Source organism: Hevea brasiliensis, chromosome 4 (assembly GCF_030052815.1).
Source record: "Hevea brasiliensis isolate MT/VB/25A 57/8 chromosome 4, ASM3005281v1, whole genome shotgun sequence".
NCBI lineage: Eukaryota > Viridiplantae > Streptophyta > Magnoliopsida > Malpighiales > Euphorbiaceae > Hevea > Hevea brasiliensis.
This window is the reverse complement of record NC_079496.1, coordinates 111,602,601-111,626,385: the sequence shown is the minus strand read 5'-3', so window position 1 is coordinate 111,626,385 and position 23,785 is coordinate 111,602,601. Positions and strand designations below refer to the sequence as shown.

The 23,785-nt window shown below is 31.1% G+C and overlaps 3 protein-coding genes across 4 annotated transcripts; all 3 read left to right on the top strand.

Annotated features, from left to right (window-relative positions):
• Positions 1 to 2,762: 2,762 nt before the first annotated feature.
• On the top strand, positions 2,763 to 4,952 carry LOC110651015 (mechanosensitive ion channel protein 10). The gene is made up of 4 exons (XM_058146357.1): positions 2,763 to 3,749; positions 3,836 to 3,947; positions 4,077 to 4,370; positions 4,455 to 4,952. Exons 1-4 carry the CDS (start codon positions 2,866 to 2,868, stop codon positions 4,950 to 4,952), a joined length of 1,788 nt encoding a protein of 595 aa, XP_058002340.1. The 5' UTR covers positions 2,763 to 2,865.
• Positions 4,953 to 15,527: 10,575 nt separating this feature from the next.
• Positions 15,528 to 19,035, top strand: LOC110651477 (mechanosensitive ion channel protein 10). 2 transcript variants are annotated; one of them, XM_021806844.2, is made up of 6 exons: positions 15,528 to 16,565; positions 16,952 to 17,089; positions 17,447 to 17,714; positions 17,835 to 18,128; positions 18,223 to 18,428; positions 18,517 to 19,035. In XM_021806844.2, exons 1-6 carry the CDS (start codon positions 15,790 to 15,792, stop codon positions 18,884 to 18,886), a joined length of 2,052 nt encoding a protein of 683 aa, XP_021662536.2. In that variant the 5' UTR covers positions 15,528 to 15,789; the 3' UTR covers positions 18,887 to 19,035. The 2 variants fall into 2 exon arrangements, with proteins under 2 accessions (XP_021662536.2, XP_021662530.2); XM_021806838.2 differs by having other exon boundaries at positions 15,529 to 16,565; positions 16,949 to 17,089.
• A 336-nt stretch (positions 19,036 to 19,371) lies between these two features.
• LOC110650788 (mechanosensitive ion channel protein 10) lies at positions 19,372 to 22,025 on the top strand. The gene is made up of 5 exons (XM_058145950.1): positions 19,372 to 20,551; positions 20,636 to 20,795; positions 20,914 to 21,201; positions 21,294 to 21,502; positions 21,586 to 22,025. The coding sequence occupies exons 1-5, from the start codon at positions 19,509 to 19,511 to the stop codon at positions 21,863 to 21,865; spliced, it is 1,980 nt and encodes a 659-aa protein (XP_058001933.1). The 5' UTR covers positions 19,372 to 19,508; the 3' UTR covers positions 21,866 to 22,025.
• Positions 22,026 to 23,785: the final 1,760 nt, after the last annotated feature.

The following is a 23,785-nucleotide window of genomic DNA, read 5'->3' as shown; positions in this document are numbered from 1 at the left end:
TGGTATGACGGCCCGAGGCGCTACGGTGTCCAGTGCCAACAACCCTTTATCTAGTTTAGTCAGTCTGTCATAGGTTACCTGAGCAGTGTAAATTATTGAAATTATTTAAGAACATTAGTAATTAAAAATATTATAAAGTATTGAATGAAATGAGAGAAAAGATTAGCAATGGAAACATAACTGAATCAAGTAGTACAAATAAAATTTTCATAATTGTAGGAACTAAAAATACAATACTCCTAGAATTAATCTGTATATCGAATATTATTATTGTATAAACTCAGCACTTTCAAAGAGGGACAAAATAGAATATAAGATAGTTGATATTAGAAACATAATACCAAATTTAATTGATACCCGAGGATCTAAATTATACTTTAGAATTATATTTCTTATTTGTATATATTATTTTCTTGTTATATTATTGCACCACTAAGCAGAAATGTTTAGCGCGATGGATTTGTTTCCTTCGCGCAGTTACTGAAGGCAAAACCCAATGGATATTAGACTGGGATTTTGAAGTCCAGATCTGCAGAAGTGTCAGAAGGGTTCAAGGTTGTCACCTCCTCAGCAATGCATGTAGATAATGCCCATATAAGTCATTTTATGTATTTTGTATATTATAAATATTTTATACGTTGCAATGTAAACTAAAAATTGTAAACTAAGAATTTGTAAGTAATATTTATGTGATGTAAATTAATAAATTGATTAGTTCATATGTAATTAATTTGTATATCATGTAAATTGTAAATTTATTTAATTAGTTTGCAAATTATGTAAATTAATGGAAATATGAGAATTTTGATACGTGAATGGAGTATGAAGGAAAGTGGATAGAAATGAATATGAGAATTGAAATACATGGATGAATTATTGTATGAAAAATATTGTTAAGATTTTTAAACAGTTAAATATTGAAATATGCCAAACGATAATAAAATAGGGGAAACTCCACTGGTTTCTCCTTAGAAAAATAATTGATATTAAAATATAACGAGAACAAAATTATTAAACAAATAAAGTAAGATAAGATAAGGTGCTTCGGTACTGAGTGTGACATACCTTACTCGGCTACACTGTAGACGGGTGAAGGGTGTCACATCTCCTTTAGCAACTATGTCTCCTATAGTTAGGATGGCAACGGGTAGGATATCTGCAAAAATCACCATACCTGAACCACAAACTCGATTAATATTATCAAAACCCAAACTCATCCCAAACCTGATTAAAATTTATTCTCAGTAACCCAAACTCGTCCCAAATCTGATTATTATTATCCAAAAAAAATTCAAATCCATTTAATTTTATATATTTTAATTAATATTTTGCATTAAAAATTATTTTGATACATAATTTATATTTTAAAAATTTAATAATTTCATAAAATATTTAAATTCCATTTTTTATAAAATAAAATATATAAATATTTATAAATATTATTATAAAAAATATATTTTATATTTAATTAAATATTTATGTAAACGGGTTCGGGTAACGGATACCTAACATGTAAAACCCGGTCCCAACCGAAACCCATCACGGATATTATTTTTTAAACTCGAATCCATCCTAAATCCGATTATATAATATCTAAACCCATCCTATTAGAGTTCGATTAGATCAGGTACCTGCAAAAACTCGACCTGTTGCCATCCCCGCCTATAGCAGTTGTACTTGTATATAGATAGAATTGTGTATTCAATCAATCTCTCTCTAATCTTGTATATATATTGATAGAGCAATATGCAATAAATTAGTTTTCGATTTCCCCATGGTATCAGAGCTCTAAGGCTCACGCCAATATAATAAACATGATTGACTCCCAAATTGTCCCAGCAAACTCGTCTTCTTCAATCACTCCAAATGTTTCTCAGTTTCTTCCTATTAAGCTCACGTCTTCAAACTATATTTTGTGGAAAGCCCAACTTCCTCCCTTGCTCGTATAGCTGATGACTCTTCTCTACCTGTCTAAACCCTTGATAACAATACACAAAATTTGTATTTTAAAAATATATTATTTAGTATTTATATTAATAATTTGAATAATATAAATAATAAAAAATTTAAATAATTTAATAAAAATAAAATATAAAAATTAAATAGTTAATTTATAATAGACATATTAAACAAAGAATGATATCACGTAAACCAAAACAGAAATTACGTCCTGACATACGGTTTTTTTTTTAAATAAAGTGATATTATAAACGAAATGATTAAACCAGTAAAAACCCGTTGACAATGATGTTTAATTGGTTATTTATTTTTATTGTTATACCTAACTGAGTTTTGGCTGCGAGCTAGCAAGTTGCCACGATAACAATAATTAAGGAATTCGATCCGACTCACTTATAATTTTAATAAAAAATATATTATTAAAATTATGTATAAAATTTATATTTTTAATTTATAATTTATTTTTAATAAATAAATTTATATTATATAATAACAAATTAAAAAAAAAAGATCTTGTAGGAAAACTCACCCACCTTGCACTCTAATGGAAAAGTCTCTACCTCAACCCTAATCTTCTGTGAAATAGGATAAAGAAGCAATCTCACTCTCAATTCACCCATTCCCATTATTACATGATATTACTATTATTAACAATATCCTATTTTTCCTATAAAAAAATAATAATTTCCTATTTTCTTTTAAGTTTTTATTTATTTATTTATTTTATAAATTTGACCAAAACCAAGCTCCTACGTCTATTAAATGGCGTCCTTTTGGGGAGAAGTCGCAAAGAAAGTCGAATTCATTTCTCAAACATTTCTTCTAAGCTTCACAGCCTTCATTTCATTACTACGTAAACCCAAACTTATAGCTTCCTCTTGACGGGAACTTCTACTTCAGGCAAATATGGCAGACGGAACCAACGATGTCAACATGCGAATCACAGTCGCCGATAACGGAACAAAAGATGTCATCCTCCAAATCTCAGACGCCGAACAACCACAACTGAATGATACTGAGGTAGAAGAAAGCAAAGTTAACGGTAACAAGTGGGAAAAGTTCATCATCATTACGGAGTCAATTGCATTTGTGTGCGTTATGGGGCTTTTAATTGCCAGCTTGACGGCGGATAGATTGCAGAATTCTAAGATTTGGGATGTGAAAATATGGAAATGGTGTTTGTTACTGCTGGCTATTCTCTGTGGTAGGTTGTTTGCTTACATGTTTACATATGTTCTGATATCCTTGATTCGGAGGTCTGGGCTTGTTGAGAGTGTTATTTATTGTGTTTATGGAGTGAAGAAGAGCATTATGTTCTTCATTTGGTTAGGTTTGGTTACTCTAGCTTGGGGTTTGTTGTTTGATCTTGGGGTTAATCGAAACAAGGATTCTACCCATATTGTACATAAAATCACCAGAGGTCTTGGTGGTTGTCTAATTGGAGCTGCTATATGGCTACTGAAATCTATTTTAGTTTGGTCGATAGGTTCTGTCCATGCCAAGAAATTGTTTTCCAGGATTAAAGAAGCGAAATGTTTTCGGAATATTCTAAGAGTTCTTTCAGTGAGATGTGATTCTGGGTCGCAGGAAGTTGAGAAGGTTCAGGCCGAGATTATGGAAGATTCCATAGATCTAATTCGAGGACATAGGCTTCGTCCTCTCTCCTATAAGGACAATGGAATAGATGAAAAAATCACTGATGAGGATGGAGCATACGAAGCTGCCTATAAGATTTTCGACACATTACGGCCTGGAAATGATTCTGGAAGGTTTGAATATCCAGTTATTTGGTGTTTGCATTTTGGAGCAATTCTAATTTCTGATTATAGTTTGTTATGTGATAATCTCACTTTCTTCTCTTTGATGTACTCTGCAGGTCTGTGCACTTGAAACGCCAAGTCAGTAGTACAGATATTCAGCATTTGCAAGGGGAATTCAACACAGATCTGGATAAACCGATGAGTAGATCAGAGTTCAGGGACTGGGTGGTTAGATGTCCTTATCAATTTGCTTTTCATATTAATTTGCACACCTTTCTCATCTTTTGCTTGAGCTAGGTGTGTGTATAGAGTTGCTATATTAGTGTAATTTTCTTTTGATCAATCTATATTTTACAGGTTGACAATTTCAACAACTATGAAATGCTGAAAAGCATCTTAGAACATAAAAAAACCGCTATTGACGAGTTGAACGTGATTGCTTCTCTGATGGTGGTGATTGTAATCATTATTGTATGGTTACTTTTCATGGGATTTTTAACAACCAAAGTACTCGTCTTCATATCATCCCAAATTTTGCTGATTGCTTTTGTATTTGGTAACTCTGCCAAGAATGTTTTTGAAGCTGTGATTTTTGTATTTGTGGTCCACCTCTTTGATGTTGGCGATCGTTGTATTATTGATGGAACAACGGTAAGTCCCTTATTTTAACTAGAACGTATGTGTAGTGGCAATGGTCAGCTAATTGACACACACCTTGATCGATACATATTGCAGATGACTGTTGATGAGATGACTATAATGACTACAAAGTTTAAAAGAGATGATGATGGAGAGTTGATATGCTATCCGAATGCAGTTTTAGCTACAACACCAATCAAGATGCTTTACAAGATTCCTCAAAAGAGCGACTGTTTGGAATTCGGTATTGATGTTAGTACCCCACAATCTGCCTTCGAACGACTGCAACATCGCATAAAAAGGTATTTGCAGGAAAATCCTAGGCGGTGGCAACCTGAACACAGCATACAGGTCATGGCGATTGACGATAATAAGATGACGGTAGCTCTTCATGTTAATCATACCATAAACTATCGTCATAGGAAGAAGAGGGCCAAGCGAAGATCAGATCTATTGCTAGAGATGAGGCACATTTTTCAAGACCTTGGCATTCAATATAATCTTCCGCGTCAACGAGTTCATCTATTCTTTGAAGGTGGAAATGCTTTCTTTGAAGGTGGAAATGCATTAACTCCATTATCTGTGTTTCAATAAGAGGAGGACAAGAGCAAAAAGTCCAATGGAAATTCTTGATTCGACCTATTATGTCATGAATCCAATATACAACGCATATATTTCTCGTCATTTAGTTATATGCTTCTGGCCATCTACTTGTATCTAATTAATAGATAATAGTATTGGCTCACGTGGTTGCAAATTTATCTATCTGTAATTTATTTATAATAAAGTAAGAAGAGGGGAATAATGAGATGGCAAAAATACACTTATATTTTACAATAATTATAATATCAAAAATTTTAATAATTTTAGAAGTGTTTTCACTATAATTTTTACTTTACGAGTAATAATTTTTATTAATTTAATTTAGACTTTAATAACTTATATAACTCAACTTCCATGTTATAAATAGATTGCCAGGATGTGGTGCACCCACTTCAATCAGTTTCAGTCCTGGAGATACTTTAGTAACTTGTTTAGTCGCGATCAAACTCAGAGTAGAAAGGTGTTTGCTTTTGATCTCAAGGCTCGCAAGCAGGAATTGTTTCAGTCCCCTTGATGCCTTGATGGGAGGAGAGTAATATATCGCCAGAAGAGAGTAGATGAGGAGGAGAGGTCGAGAGAACGTACGAGGGCTGGGAGTGACACGGTATGAATGGGTGAAGACAAGCACAGAGAAGAAAAGCAATTATGGTGCCTTTGCATGCCTGCTGGGGTTTGTTCACTGATCATTTCTTGTAATTTATAATAATTGGTATGATTGTTTTGTAATTCTAGCTCTGTCATCTTTATTTGCCTGACCGGCAACTTCCCTATGTCGGAAACCAATAGATCCAACTCCGATGCATTCATGCTAGAGACCCACTTCATTCTCATCTTCATCTTTGCGCCACCCTTCTCTAATAGATCCAACGCTGCGGGTGTCCTGCTCTTCATTCTCCAGTTCCATTTTTGTGATTTTATTTATTTATTTATTTATTTTATGATTTTGTTTCCGTTAATGGAGAAAGTGGACGATTATTTATGGGTGTTAATGTTGATTGCATTTGGCGGGTGGGTATGGTCTTGTTGATGAACTGAGGAATGTTTTGATGAGGGGAAAGCTTTCTATATAGCCGCGGACCGGAGAAAGCGGCTGAAACCTATTCATCGAACGAATTGTTTTTTTTTTTTTTTCTTTTTTTCTATTTAATTCGATTTTTTTAATTGTTCAATTTTAATTATTTGGCTTATATGGTTCAGTTCAATTTGAAATTAAAATGACCTTGCATAACTTTAAATGCTGTGATTAATTCTCAACAGTAAAAATTGAACAATAATTTCAATAATTATAAAATAAAATTGTTTATTTTTAATTCAGCTTTAGATTTAAAGAAAAAAAAATATATATATATATAAATAATAAATAATATTGATTATTATTTAATAATATGTAAATTTTTTTATTAATCATAATAATTATATTCCTATCTAAATTTTATTCCCTTCCATATTTAATTTGCGTATACCTTTAGAGTGAACTATCAGCATTCTAGTGCCTGCCTGGCTTTGATCCAGTAACAAGGACATGATGAACTTGGGAAAAAAACATTCTAGTCAAAGTTTTCACAACTATTAACAATATATTAATGACTTTTTGGTTCATGTTGTGGAATTAATTAATAGCAAATTTGTTGACCAATAAACAATGTCTTTGCATATTGAACAAACGGAGAAGTCGTTGATCCACACAGAATAATTAAACACCCTTTTGCAAGTTGTAATTAATAACAAAGTCATAGGCATCCGGGAAACTGAAAGGCAAATTTAGCCATTCACATCACTATTCTTCTCTTCTTTTAGGATAGTGATAATATATTATATATAAACCAACTCGATAAAAATAAACATTAAGCAATTCATCCAAATCTGACATGTTGTATATTAATATAAGCATTATTATTAATTCATAAGGTTAAAATTAATTATTTCAGAATTTTAAAAATAATCTTAATGTTAATATAATTGTATAGTCTGATTATCTTAAAAATTGCAAGTCAGACGTTATTAATTATTATTACTATCTTTCTACGAGGAGTCTGCTTGTATTAAATGGAAACGATGTCGTTTGGTAGACGAGTCACAAAATCAAAGTCAACTACTCTTGTCCTTCCATCTCTTCTCTAATTCATCACTCCAAAATATTTCTTATATGCTTAGCGTTCATTTCATCACCCTGAAAATCCTTACTTCAAAAAAAATTCTAATGCAAACGAAACAATGGCAGAGGGAACCGATGATTTCAGCATCCAAATCTCACATGCAGCTCAGATGCAAGATTGCAATGGGATTTCGACACCCGCCACACCAAATGACAAACAGTTCAAGCATTTGGTGAACCAACTCGTGATCATAGTTTATATCGCACTATCATAGGCGGGTTGCAATATTTAACTCTTACAAAACCTGACATTTCTTTTGTTGTAAATAAAGTGTCCCAGTTTGCTCATTGTCCATTGGAACTTCATTGGTCTACTGTCAAGAGGATCTTGCGCTACCTTCAAGCCACTTCGAAGTATCGTTTACACATCACAAAGTCAAGCACTCAGCAACTCCACACCTATATAGACGCTGGCTGGGCCTCAAACATTGATGACTGAAAGTCTACAATAGGATATGCAATTTTCTTAGGCTCAAATCTGGTCTCATGGTCCTTCAAGAAACAGAACACCTGGGGTCAACGAGATCAACTCAAAGCCATACTCACCTCGATTTATCCATATATAAGGATCGAGTCCCAGTGAGTCAAGCTTAAGCTGCGACTACTCATCCTACCCTTATCTATATATACACCACACTCATGCCAATACACTCACACGGCTTCAAATTATCCCCAGGACGACAATCACAAACAAATAATAATAATTAAATATGTAATAATCAAAATGCCCCTAATATATTAACTATACACGTTTTATAATTAAATAATTATAAAATGCATGAGCACGCTAGATATATAATTAATATTAAAATTATAAAAATAATCAATATTCAACTCACAGACTGGTAGAATGAACTGCAACTAGTCCGGCTAGAAAGAGAAGAGGGCCAGTACCAATCACCTAAACATACACACTAATCTCTGTCAAAAGATTGACAAAATTAACTAATTAATTCAAACTATAGAATTAAAAGAAATCCTAAGGTCTTACCGAAATTTTAGCAGAGTCTCCCCTATAATTAGACCTAACCCCCCTGCAAGAAAACGAATCAACAACAGCATATAGGGCCTCAAGCCTACAACAACAATTATAATGCCCATCCGGAGCCTACAAAAATTCTAATCTAGGTCAAATCCTCTAAACTCCAGCTCTAGTCTCTAACTCCTTTACAGTCCAAATAATTATTTTTAGCACTTCAAAAATTATAAAAATATTCCTAGAGATCCTTTACATCGTCCTTATATTAATTAAAGTCATTTTACTTAATTTTTCAAAGTCATGAATATTTTACATATTTAACTAGCTAACTTAATTAAGGCACAAACTATACAACTTGAGTTAGGGACTACCTTTGCAAATTCTATTATCTAAAATGAATCCGAAATATCTAAAAAAGCTAGGAATGGCTGTAAATATGATCCCTGTCCCGGACAGCCTGCTAGACACCCAGATCGGGTCAAAAACTAGGTCCTGAGTGCTGATGAGCTATCACCAATCCAATCACACCTAAACAAAGCCTAAAAATTATTAATAATTATCATGTAATTATATTTAATTTACAGGCATTGAAAAGAGTAAAAAATCTCACCAAGCGATCTGGACCGTCCAATGATTGTCTTTTTTAAATGGTATCCGATCAGAGCAAGGTCGATCCCATCTCAAATGTTTCATCGCTTTGAGTCCATTGGTGATTTCAGATCATCGATCCAACGGTCGGACAGTCCTAGATCTGATCGAAAAGTTTGAAAAATCTGAATCTTCTTTTCTCCATAACTTTTTTCCTCTGACCACCATTTATTGCAAAATTGGTATATAAAAAAAAGCTTTCAGAATAAGCTTCCTAATGCCACCAAGAACGCCTTGATCGGACGTCAGATGAAGTCGAAATCGCGCCTGGAAGTCGCTGCCCTTGCACGCTCATTGAAGTAGAAAAGTCCTCCATTCGTGCCGCTGTTGGCCCTGCTCCGGCTAGAAGGCTACTCACCGACGTCGCCTAGAGTGGTGGGTGGTGGGTGGTGGCTCGTCGGCTGAAAAAAGAAGGGAGGGGGAAATAAGGTGACGGGAGAGATAGGGGAGAAAGAGGGAGGTTTAGAAAGAGAAAAGAGGTTGTTGCTTCTTTTTTTTTTTAATCTGGGAATGAATCTGAACAAGCATTTATCTATATTCATTCCTGAAAAGTTTTAAATAAGTTCTTGATATTTTCCATGTTTTTTTAAATAAGTCCCAAAATACAAATACATTTACAATTAAATAATAAATAAATTTCATAAATAATATTGATAATGATAATCAAATTAATAACAATAAATCAAATCTTAAAACTAAGATTAAAAATAATGAAATAATTTATTTTTTTAATTAGTTTAATATTAATATTTAAAACTAATTATTTAAATTAAAATTAGATTATTAAATAATTTATAAAATATATTTAGAAATAACATTAAATATATATAAATGAAAGTTTTATAAAAATTATAAATTAATTAAATAATATTAAAATAATATTTAAATACTATATAAAAATTATATTTTAAAAAAAATCAAGTTATTACAATCGAATTTGTATATATATTTGAGCGGTTATCTGATGTATTCGGTTTTGATTCAATACTATTTTATTTAAAAATTAAAATTAAAATTAAATTTAAAATTAAATTTTTAATTTTTAAGAATCAGACTTAAAAATTAAATTAATATTATTTAATATATTTATAATTAAAATTACTTAAAAAAATTAAAAAAATAATATTAAATTATAAAAAATTATAATTAAAGATAAATTTTTATAAAATTAATTTTCCAGTTTAATACAATTTGGGATGATTCCAGATAAATTTTTGAAGAAAAATTTAAAATAGCAAATAAAAATTTAGTTGGTTACTATTCCATTTTTATAATAATATTTTTTAATTATAATATAATATAAAATAATTCTCCATCTTAATTAGAAATCCCAAAAATCGTGCGTAGTCATGCCAATAACATCAATATTCTGAAACAACCATAATTGATTTTTTTTTATATATATATTTTAGATGGCCAACCTTGCATTAAACAAATTTTTTTCAGGCTGCGAAGATAGTGATGGTTGACAGGAGACCATACGACACTGATTCCTTGGATCGAAATGGGTGAACTTTTTCTTTCTTTTTTTTTTAGACTAAATAGGGAAATTATATGTTAAGCATTCAATTTTGACATGACACCAAAGGACATTATGTATAATTAAAAAAAAAATAATATTTAAGAAAATTTGATTTTTAACTAATTTTAAGTGGCCTTTATTTTTTTTTAAGGGTGGATCAGTAAAATTTAGGTCTTATTTGATTGTGGTAATTTAGAAAACTTAAAATTTTCAAGAAAAATAAAAATTAAGTTTGTTTGGTTGTTATATTATCCATTTTCCTGGAAATTAATTTTTTTATATAGAAAAAGTAAGTTTTTTATACTTTTATTTAGAGTAAAAATATTTATTTTATTTTCACTATTATTTTATATTAATACACTTTTATTTCTCATAAATTTAATATATTAACTAAATATATTTAATATTTTCTAAAAAATAATTTTTCTATAAATGTACTTTTAAAAAGTGCACTTCCCGATAAATAAATTATTTTAAATTAATTGAGGTGTTATTTTCACTAAAAGGGTGAGTACTACAGCTCTTCGATGGAGTCGCGTCTCCTTTGAATGGCAGAGTATCAAGTCATTGAATTTAATGGGGAGAGTGAATTTAGGGGTTCTTTGCTAATTTGGAACATATATTTATTGAATAATTAAAGGATAAAAATTGTGTATGCTTTGGTTAATTTGGAAGGATAGGAACCTATTGGTGTTTCAGTAATTTGCTTATTGTGTATATTTTCTAAAATTTACTTGAATAATTATTACAATACTGAAACCTAATTTGTTGTTTGATAGAACAAAAAAAAATCATTTTTTTTTCTAGCATTTATTTGATTGTGGGCATGTGATTGATAATTTGAGGGATTTAATTGCAAAGCCTGAGCGACAAGATATTACAGAATAGCAAAAAGGAAGTACAAAAAAAATATAATGCATGGCAACCGCAAGTCTTCCACTCAAGAATTATTGATAGCTCTGCTAAAAAACTGCTTCTTTTTCATTGAATTATTGATAGCTCTGTTAACTTTTTCTTTCTTTCTTTAGAAAAAAAAAAAATAATAAATCTTTCGAATCATTGCCCGATAATATATCATAAAGGATTAAAGTTAAGCCGTCAGTTGGACGTGATAAGGATTATAGTGGGATTTGATATGTTTGGATATCATTTGTATTGTTGAGGTTTGGGTGGAGGTTCCTTTACATGCTGTGCTTATTTTGATCAACGAGAAATAGCAAACAACTACTGAGGAAAAGAGAAAATATGTATTTAGGGCCGAGCAGAATTTGGTTTAAGCTAAAAAATCATATCGAATCGAGTTAATTTAGTTTAATTAGTTTAATTTTAAAATTTAATCGGTTTGATTCGATTTTATATTATAAAAATTTCAGTTATTTTGGTTTAGTTCAATTTTAAAGAGAAAAAAAAAATCAGTTAAATCGAATCGAATTAAATAGTAATTTATATATTCAAATCAAACTAAATCGAATCGAATCGAATCGATTTTTGAATTGATTTATTTTTATGAAAAATTTATGAATTATATTTAATTATATATATATATATATATATATATTAATTGTTTAATTTCATTGATTAATTATTATTAGGTTCAAACCAAAGTTAAAATTAGATCAAATAACTTAAAAATCAAGTTTAAATTAAAAAATCAATAAAAAATCAAAATTGATAGGTTTAAATCAAACTGACCCGAAATAGAGTGATTCGGTTCTATTCAGTTTTCACTCATTTTGATTCAGTTCGATTTCTAAAATTTAAAATTTGATTTTTATAATTTAATTTGATTCGATTCGATTCGATTCGAACCAAATGCTCAACCTTATATGTATTCTCTCACTTTAAAGCTTTATAATTTTTGTCCTTATAATTTTTGGTTGCACCACATGCAGTGACAAGGCTTCAAAAGGCTAATCGGGGCTATTGTCCTTTTAAAATTTTAATTTTTAATTGAATGTGATGATATTTTTAATAAATTTTCACGTCTGATTATTTTAAAAGAAAAAGTTTAATAAAAATTCTAAATATTAAAATTTTTATTATTCAATTAAATAAAAAATTTAATTAGCTTAGATTTTGAAAATTTAATTTTTTTATTAACTCAACTAAATTAAAAAAAAAAATTAATAGCTTACGTCTTTTAATTTTCTTTTTGAGTAATAAAAATAATTTTAAAAAAACTTAAATTACGAGTGAAATTAGAGGTGAGTGTAAAAATATTTTAATTGAAAAATCAAACTAAACTAATAATTTAATTCAATTTTTCGATTGGATTATTTAGTAAATAACTTCAATTTTTATTTTGATTTGTGCCTGAACTTGAATGTTGATTTATTTGAAATAATTAATTGTGATTTTGAGTTAGAATATATTTGCAATTTCAATTTTCATTGTGATTGTATTGTTGCGATAAGAAAATGGGCAAGAAATTTTCTCACACTTTTATTTGAGAGATTGTATTGTTTGTATTGATAAAAATCAAACTAAAAATTTTTTATTTTATTTTATTTTATTTTTCATATATTTTGATTTAATTCAATTTTTATATTTTTAATTTTAATTTTTAATTTAATTTAAAAAATTAATCAATTGATACTTTTGAGTATAAACACATCAAATAATACATCTGTAAATATTACATCCGTCATCGTCATTGGCTCTTAAATTTAACTTGCATTCGCACTGAATGTTACGTCCGTTAATGACATCACAGCAATTCTTGACATGACACTATGGGACACAAAATTGAAGTAAATGATTCAAAATTAAAATTGTTTCTTATTCTAATGAGTATTAAATGGACGAGTTTAAATAATTTAAAATATTGTTTAAAATATTTAATTTATTTATGAACTTAAAATAATCATTTTAATAAAAATTTAAAATTTGTCAAATAAATGAATTTTCATATATAAAGAGTTAAACTTAGTAATATTTATAATTATGTTATTTTAGACTCATTATATTATTTATTTATTTATTGTTTGAGATTTGGGAAAATTTGATTTTTTTTTATTAATTTTGAGTTTTTAAAATTTATAATTATAATGATAAATATATCCATTATGAGCTATCCAGTTTTTTACTGACTTATTGTACATTGCACAGTAGCTTTTCATCCTATTTAAATGGTCTTTACTCAAGTAGCCACTCAAAAGAGTGTTTGAGGTAATTTGTAAATTGATTTAATTAGTTTATAAATTATAATTTTAAATTAATCTATTTATTTAAGATATTTGCATTATTTCCTTCATTCTTTTTCTAATTTTCTCCTTAGAATTAAAATCTGTATGTTGCATTTATTTCCCGAGAAATCAGATAACTTAGAATTATTTTCCCTCAATGTTTCCAGCTAACCATAAAGAAATTGATGGTGATTTCTATCACAGTTTATCACTCAATACTTTCACCTTCTCTTCTCTTTCCATTCATTCTTGCTGGAGAAGTTCGAAATTTCGAGGAAAAATTCCAGCCTTTTCCATTTTATGTATGAAATGTATATCTAAATTATGGGTTGTAATTTGCTAATAAAAAATAGCTTGGAAATATTTGTTGTTATAAGATTTGATGATATTGAGGAGGGAATACTCTATTCGATTTTATTAAGTGAGTGATATGTTTTTAGTCATTAAATTAAATAAAAAATTTATAGACAACAATAAAAATATTATATTAATGTTAACAAGTAGCATGATATTATTATACTGCCTAGATAGTAGTTAAAAGTATCATATTATTTTTAAATAGCAGGATAATTTTTTCACAGTGCGGTTAATAATATATATATACATATATCATAAGTATCTCTAACTCTCATAGGATCAGAATTAATTTTACTCGTGTCGAATTAGTTTATTAAGAAGGGGAAGCGCTCTCAAAAGATATCCTCTCCATCTATAAAAATCAAATAATTAATATCGTTTAAAGGAAATGAATGTTAAATCGCTCGTACCAAACACTCGTAAATAAATAATATGACAATTTTGTAATCTAATAGCTTTTAAGAATTTTTTTATAAAAAAATAATGGCTTTTTTTTTATATCATCAAAAGCTGCTTTTTTTTTTTAAATGTCTTATAGCTTGGGTTAATGGAAGGAAATAAATAAAGAGTGACTAAGCTGGTGGAAAGCACAAGTGATGTATTATTGATGGCTTTACCTACAAACTGTGCTTTTCATTGGAATTATTGATAGCTTTGTGTCAACATAAGACAAAATAAAAAAATATATATATTCTTTTGAATCATTGCCACATATATGAGTGGGTAGTTTGAGGATTTCACTATCTTAGGAGCGGAAATGGAATTGAAGTTACTCTTTTTAAGGGCAGCATTCAGCCGGTTCGATTTGAAACTTTAAAAATCAAAAAATTGAATTATTTAAAAAAGTAAATCAAATTAAATTGATTATTTAAGAATAATCAAACTGAATTAAACCGAAAAATAACGATTCGATTTGGTTTCATTGCATTAAACTGAAAATATTTTAGGTTAATTTCTATTCTCTGAGCTGGGTTTGAATGGATAATTGGACTGAATAAGAGCCTTAAGACTTATACATCTTGGGCTGAAAAATTACTTGGGTCATTTTACTATTCAATTTAATTGATTTTATCAGTTTAACCGATAAAAAATCGAACTAAACTGAAAACCAAATTTATTAAAAATTTCAAATCGAATTGCAACGACAAAACTAAAAAATCGAATCGATGGAATCAAAATAGCTCAATTCGGTTCAATTTTTCGATTCACACCGAAAACTGCTCAGACCTAACTCTGTCAGCTGGGTGTGACAAAAGTTATGACATAATATAATATAATATAATATAATTATCTTGATATTATTTTTAAGCTTAAAAATTCAATTTCAATCATATTTTTATTGATAATATTTAATTTTTAAGTTAAATTAAATTTAAATTAAATTTTTTATGTTAAATTAAATAAAAAATAATTAAATTTAATTTTTTCAATATATACAAGGTGTAATTGTAATAGACCTTTAAGAAAAAAAAAAAAAAACCAGTGTGAAGTTTAAGAAAAATAGATCATAAACCTCTTGTTGTCCAAATTCTATGCGTCACTTCGGGACCTCAGACAGACAATTGCGAGTGCTAGGTCCCGTTTGTTTGGATATAAATAAAAGTAGCAACAATTCACGTGGCCCAAATTAAAGCTGATTTTGTGTGAGCCCTAACCAAGATTTAGCTGCTTCTATCACAGTATCCAAACGCTGCTTCTATTTAAATGCTCACTTTACTCCTGAAGCCATCAACCTATTAGGACTGCTTTTATCAGTCTCCATATCCAAACACTTGCTCAAATTAAGCATTTCTCCTAGCTTTAATTGCTCATGATTTTCCTTCACTTCCTTTAGTTATCCACATAATTAATGTTTTTCTATATATTTTCTCTGCAAATCCATTTAATTTTTGTTGTCAGCTTCCCATTCATTCTGCCAGACTATTTCAATTTCCATCCTTTTTCTGAATTGTGAGTTATTTCCTTTGGGTTAAACAAAAACCATGTCAGAGAGAGCCAATGATGTCTATGTAGACATCTCGGATCAACCGAATGGATCTCCAGGATCCAAGGGTGATGTCTACAAAATGTTGAAAACGTTGATCTTTATTGAATCAACGATATTTGTGTGCATTATGGGGCTCTTAATCACTACCTTGACGGTGGATAGATTGCGGAATTCCAGGATTTGGGATTTTGAGATGTGGAAATGGTGTTTCTTAATACTGGCTGTTCTCTGCGGTAGACTGATTGGTTACCTGTTAACGCTGGCTTTGGTTAAGTTGATTTGGAAGTTCTGTTCATGGAGGCAGTGGGTTGAGAGAGAACTTTACTTCGCATATGGAGTAAAGAAGAGCATCATTGTTTTTATATGGCTGGCTTTGGTTTTCCTAGCTTGGGCTCTACTGTTTAACAGTGGGGTTAAGCGAAGCAAGGATGTGAAAAAGATTGTAAATGATGTTACTAGAGGTCTTGCTGGTTGTCTCATTGGAGTTGCTATATGGTCAGTCAAAACTTTGTTAGTTAAGCTTCTAGCTTCTTTCCATGTGCAGACTTTGTTTCATAGGGTTAAGGAAGCAAACTACAATCGTAAGATCCTTGAAGCTTTTTCAAAAAAGAAAAAGGTCCAGCAAGACACAAGGGAAGAGTTGTTGAATGCGATCCGGGATAAAAAGCTGCCTCCTCTCTTCGGTGATTGTGACGTGAGTAAAGAGATCAACATAGAAGGTGAGGAAGGAGCAAAAAAAGCCGCTAATGAGATTTTCAAGAAACTCGCGAAGTAAGTAATTAATTAGAACAGATTTAGAATATATTTAATTTCGTATGCTAGTTTGTTCGATGGGAAACAGGGAAGCAACATTTTAAAAAATATGGGAAATGAAAACTTACAAAAACGTGTAAATATGAAAAATATAACAATAAATTAATTAATTATATAAAATAAATTAAATTAATTAAATTGATTTTATCACTATTTTTCTAATATCAAAGGGTTAAAGCAAAACATATTCTAAAGATATGTAGTGTAAAATTAAATAAATAAAATTAATAATCATTTTTTAAATAAAATTAATAATTAATTTTTTAAATAAAATTAATAACTGTTTAAATAGCATGGTAATGGGTATGGATATAGATATCACAATGCTATTGTTGGTATAGAAGACAGAGCGCACGGGGAATAGGGGAAGGGAGGCAGAGCATGATGGTGGAAGGGATGCAGAGCATTGGCAACATACCTAACCTAAGCCCCCAATCGTTGCTGCCAGTCACCTCCAAGCCGTCTCCGCCAACCACTTCCAGGTACTCTTCCTCTTTCTCTTCTTCGGAAGATTATAAAATACTCCCTCTCTCACAGAAGCCCTCATGTGAAGAGTGGATTTCACATGATTTAGAGATAGTATATGTGCCTATTAATCTCTACTTCGCATTTTAGGTTTTTTCTGTTTTTTAAAAAATGCGTGTCTGGCAAAGGAAATGCGTTTTCGATTTCCAGAAATTGCTGAAAGGGCCCAAAGACTATCTGTGTCCTCACATTTCCAATGAGGAAACATTTTCGAAACGGGAAACGCAGCCCCCATCCCGTTTTCGTGCATCATAAGTTCTCAAACTATATATATAAGATCATCGATCTCACCTCACTTTTTTCTATTTGTGCAGAGGTAAGTACATGCCCTTGAAAGACCTACTTGACTGCATAGAAAAAGAACTAGTGTGTCCCGCTTGTCAACTGGTAAAGAAAAAAATGTGCATCCATTGCCAAGTGGTAAAGGAAACGCGTAAACATTTCCTAGCGTTGGCAGAAGATATATCCTTCAAGGATTGGGTTGAACAAATTTTAAAATATCATCGCGGAGTTGTAGCAGATGATAAAGCTGCAGAGGAAGATAAAAAACGGATAAAGAAATCAGTCTTCAGAAATTGGGTGGTTAGCTCTCTATCAAATTTACTTTTTCTTATAAGCTCTGTATATATGACTTAACTTTCATAGTTTTGCCTTCCATGTTGTAGTATGATCATGACTCTTGTGATGCGTTGTTGTTTACAGGTTAAAGTTTACAAGGACTATGAATCGGTAAATAGCGCCTTGAAGTATAGAAAAACAGCAGTTGACGAGTTGAACAAGCTTGCTTCTGTGGTGGTGCTTTTTGTAATCATTATTGTGTGGTTACTTTTCATGGAATATTTAAGCATCAAAATAGTTGTCTTCATCACTTCTCAACTTTTACTTGTGGCTTTCATGTTTGGTAACACTGCCAAGACTGTATTTGAAGCCATCATATTTGTGTTTGTGATGCACCCATTTGAAATTGGCGATCGTTGTCTAATTGATGACAAACAGGCAAGCTCCAAATCCTAGAATATATACTTGTGTCTTCGTTTATACAAAAACTTTAGATTTTTATTATTTTGATACCTTGTTATCGATCTTGCAGATGATTGTTGATGAGATGGAAATATTAACTACAACCTTCTTGGGATCTGATAATGCAAGAATATGCTATCCGAATTCAGTTTTAGCTACCAAATCTATCAGCAACTTTTATAGAAGCCCGCCGCCAATGTTAGATTCACTGGAATTTGCTATTCGTCGTGATACGGAAATCGAACTGATTAAAGAGCTGCAATTTGTAATAAAAAAGTAATTATTGTCAACTCAAATCTTTATTTGCCTCCTATTTGATAATTTAAAAAAAAAATAATGAGGATGGGTTCATTTTAAACTTCAGGTACTTGGAGAGCAATCCTAGACGCTGGCGACCTGACCACAGCTTACAATTCAAGGAGATTGAGGGTGATAATATGAAAGTGATTCTCTATTTTAATCACACCTTAAACTTCCATGATGCTGCAAAGAGAGACAAACGAAGATCTGATCTGGTGTTAGATATGAACACAATTTTCGAAGTTCTTGGGATTAAAGATAAAGATCTTTCGCCTCTGCAGTTTCACCTTAACTCTATTGGGTCAATGGCCTCAGCATTTCCACCTCCTTTCATGGCCTCAGAATATCCACCTCCATTCATGGCCTCAGAATTTCCACCTCCTTTCATGCCCTCAGCATTTCCACCTCCTTTCATGAGGACTGCCTTCCTTTGAATTACCCTTCGCTCTCTTATGGTGTTAGAAGCCTTCAGTTCCTCGTTGATTACTACTTTTGTTCCCTGTCGCTTTAAATGACTATGTTATGCCATAATGGTTTGGAATATTATGTTCATCTATAGAAAATTGCTAAAAATTTGAGTGTATGAGTTGAGTATGGAGTGAACTGGCCGCATTTTTGTCAAAGTTTTCACTACAATTAACAACTTCTTAATTGGTTCATCTTGCGGAATTAATTAATAGCAAATTTGTTGACCAATAATGTCTTTGCATATTAAACAGGCAGAAAAGTCGTTAATCCACACAGAATAATTAAACACGCTTTTCATGTTGAAAATAATAATAATAAAATCATTGGTATCTGGGAAACTGAAAGAGAACATGCAAATCAGGCGTTACTAATTACTATTAACTATCTTTCTGAGCGGTGTCTGCTCATAGTAAATGGGAACGTTGTCGACTAGAAGAAAAGTCACAAATGCAAAGTCAAATACTTAACTACTTGTCCTTCCGCTATTTAATCCTCATCACTCCAAAATATTTCTTATAAGCTTCCCTGCGTTCATTTCATCACTCTGTAAATCCCTACTCCAAAAAAATTCTACTGCAAAAAAAAGGAATGGCAGGGGGAACCAACGATTTCAGTATCCAAATCTCGGATGCTGCCGAAAATGCAGTTATCTTACTGAATTCCCAAATAGGATCTTCACTTCCTCAATCTACAGAGCCTCAGAATCTTGGAGACAGAGATCCATCGTTCTCAACTTCCAGTAAGCCCCCGTTGAATAACCTGATTCAAAGAAAGTCACAAACCAGCTCTCCATCTTCAAAGCCCCTTAGAGCTACGCCGCCAACGGATGATTCGGAGCCAACTTCCAAGAGAAAGGAGTTGCTTGTATCACCAGGACCCAACAAGGAGGAGGAAACCCAGAAAGAAGGTATGAAGTCATGGGAAAAGTTCATCATTTCTATGGAGACAACTGCATTCGCGTGCGTTATGGGTTTTTTTATTGCCAGCATGACGACAGATAGATTGAAGAATTCTATGATTTGGGGTTTGGAAATATGGAAATGGTGTTTGCTAATATTGGCTATTCTCTGCGGTAGATTGACTGCTTACCTGATCACAAATGTTCTGATGTCCTTGATCTGGAAGTTATGGCTCGATGAGAGAGTTCTTTACTTTGCTCATGGAGTGAAGAAGAGTGTTCTGTTCTTTATTTGGTTAGCTTTGGTTACTTTAGCTTGGGGTTTGCTGTTTAATCATGGGGATAAGAGAACGGTTACTAGAGGTCTCGCAGGTTGCCTCATTGGAGCTACATTATGGCTACTGAAAACTTTGTTAGTTAAGTTAATAGGTTCTGTCCATGCCACGAAATTGTTTTCCAAGATTAAAGAAGCAATACGTTATCGGAAGGTTGTAAGGGCTCTTTCAGCAATGGAGATGAGGAACACGAATTCTGAGATGCAGAAACAAGAGAAGGATTCTGCGGAGACCATGAGAGAATTAATGGATGCGATTCGTGGAAAGAGGCTTTTTCCTATTTCCTATATCCGCTTTGATATTGGTGAGGGCAAACATACAGTTGAAAATATCACTGATGAGGCTGGAGCAAAGATAGCTTCCGATGAGATTTTCACCAAACTTGCAGACACAGATGGGTTAGTAAGGAGAAATTTAATTTGTGAGGAAAGTTTTGTTTTAGATCATCTCATATTTTTTCCTCCTTTTTAATGAACTAGCAGGTACATGGACTTCAAAAAGCTATTGAACTTTGTGGATGATGAGAAAGTGATTCAGCATTTCGAAGGGGTAGCAGAAGATAAACAGAACACCGCAGGAGTTGAACAGAACAATACAGAACAAGAAAAACAGATCAAGAAATCAGTTTTCAGGAACTGGGTGGTTAGATTTTAATTAATTTGTTTTTCCTGTAGATTTTTATCTTCAAGCTATATCTTTTGCTTGAGCTCTGTGTATACAATTGACAATTACTACATTTTTATCAATTTCTTGTATACAGGTTGACATTTACAAAGACCACGACTCACTGAATAACACCTTACAACATAGCAAAACAGCTATTGACGAGTTGAACATGATTGCTTCTGTGATAGTACTGATTGTAGTAGCAGTTGTGTGGTTGCTTTTCATGGAAGTTCTATCCACCAAATTACTCCTCTTCATGTCTTCTCAACTATTGCTAGTGGCTTTCATGTTCGGTAACACTGTCAAGAAAGTTTTTGAAGCTGTAATATTTGTGTTTGTGGTTCATGCCTTCGATGTTGGTGATCGTTGTGTTATTGATGGTGTACAGGCAAGTCCTTAACCTTAATTAGAATAGAGCAGTACTTAATGCTACTAATTGGGCAATAAATTTCATGCATAATACTTTGATACAAGTTGCAGATGGTCGTTGATGAGATGAATATATTGACTACAACGTTTTTGAGATATGATGGTGAGAAGATATACTATCCAAATTCAATTTTAGCTTTGAAGCCCATCAGCAATCTCTACAGGAGCCCACCAATGAGTGAATGTGTAGAGTTTGCTATTAGTCTTCGTACCTCAATGGAGATTATCAACGATCTGCAAGATAATATAAAAAGGTAAAGTCATGAACAACCTAATAAATTATGTTTATATGAACTTAATTTGGTTTTGACAAAGAGATGTTAAAAAAATCTTGCAGGTATTTGGAGAGTAATCCGAGGAGGTGGCGTGCTGAACACAGTTTACAGTTCAAGGAGATTGAGGATGTGAATAAGATGAAGGTAGCTCTCTTTGTTAATCACACCATAAACTTTCATTATTTTGCAAAGAGGGCCAAGCGGAGATCAGAGCTAGTGCTACAGATGAAACAAATTTTTGAAGAGCTTAAGATTGAATATAATCTTCTGCCCCAACAAGTTAACCTGAGCTATACTGCCTCTGCACCATCAGCACCTCCAATTCCTGTGCGGCGATCTTAAGATTGGAGATCAAAATATTCACGTTACGGTGCTGAAAATGATTTTAATATCATTGAATTGCAGCTTCATATATTTTTTTTTCCTCTCTTGTTGCAGCAGAATTATATATCGTCCTTCAGTTTTCAATGGATTTTTGTCATCTGGCTGTTGGCTGTGTTTACTTGCATTTATTTGATTGACAGAGAGAGCAGGAAGGAAATAAATTAATAATGAATATTGGTACCGCCAGGCACGCCTTCCCGTCAGGAATCATTGATGGCTCTGCGAACATGTTTTTTAAATTGAATTATCGATGGCTGATCTGCAAAACAATTTGTTTTTATATATATAACTGGTGTCCTCAATGGATGAAGAAAGAAAAGCAAATGTTGACAGAGCAGCCATAAAAAAAAAAAATTAATAATAAAATAAAAAATAAATAAATATTTATTTATTTATTTATTTTGATAGTTGGTCCGTCAATATTTTTTTTCTTTATTCATTAAGGACACTAATTATATATACATATAATATTTTATAATTATATAAAATTTATTTTTATTTAATTTTTATAAAAGTTATTATTTTATAATAATTTTGATATATCTAATAAATTGACCATCAGAGAGATGAGATGGAATTTAAATCATTGCGTAACAGAATAATTAATTATTGATACTCATAAAAATTATTATACTTAAACTTTAATTTAATTAATATTTTTAATATTTAAATTTTGTTAATATTCTCAATAATTATTTAATTTTATATATTTTAATTAATAATTTATATAAAAAATATTTTAATTAATAATTTATATTTTAAAATTTAATACTTCTATAAAATACTTAAATTATATTTATTTAAAATATTATATATAAAAATTTATAAATATTATTTAAAAAATATATATTATATATAAACAGTTTGAATAATAGATATCAACATGTAAGACCTGAACTCGTCATATGTATTACTCTTAAAATCTAAATTCGTTCTAAATTTAATTATATACCATCTAAACACACCTTATTAAGATTTGGTCAGATCATATACTCATAAATACCCAGCCTGTTGTTATCCCAAATTTAAGAATTAAAATGGAAATGAAACCCTTAATTGATTAATTTTTAAGAATCAAACTTTAATTTCAATTTCGATTTGGTTCTAAGTAATTTGGTATAACCCTGATATGGTTTAGGTTTTAATTTTGATGTCAATTTTAGTTCTAATTTTAGTTTGAATCTCAATTTTTATACATAAAATTATAGCATTCTTGTGTTTATTTTAAAATATTAAAAATAGTTTAAATTATATATAGGGCTATCATTAGCAGAGAATAAGGAGTAAGAATGTGCCAAAAATAGTATTCAGGACTAGTTATGGTCATTATGAGTTCTTGGTGACGTCATTTAGACTCACTAATACACCAGCAGCCTTTATGGATCTAATGAATAGGGTATTTATATTATTCTTAGATCGCTTTGTCATTGTTTTCATAGATGACATTTTAGTATATTCCCAGACCAAGGAAGAACATGCTTGGCATTTAAGGATGGTGCTGCAGACCTTGAGGGAGCATCAACTGTATGCTAAGTTTTTGAAGTGTGAGTTTTGGCTAAAAAGTATTTCATTCTTGGGACATGTGGTCTCTAGTGAAGGTGTTCAAGTGGATCCTAAGAAAATTGAAACAATAACTGACTAACTCAGGCCTATTACAGTCTCTGAGGTACGAACTAGGCCTAGTAGGTTATTATAAGCACTTTATATAGAACTTCTCCAGGATAGCAGCTCCTCTAACACGGTTGACTCGAAAGAATGTCCTATTTTTATGGTCAGATGAGCGTGAGGAAAGGTTCTAGAAGCTTAAGGATTGCTTAACTATAGCTCCTATGTTGACTTTGCCTATGAGTGGAGAAAGGTATATAGTTTGCTTTGATA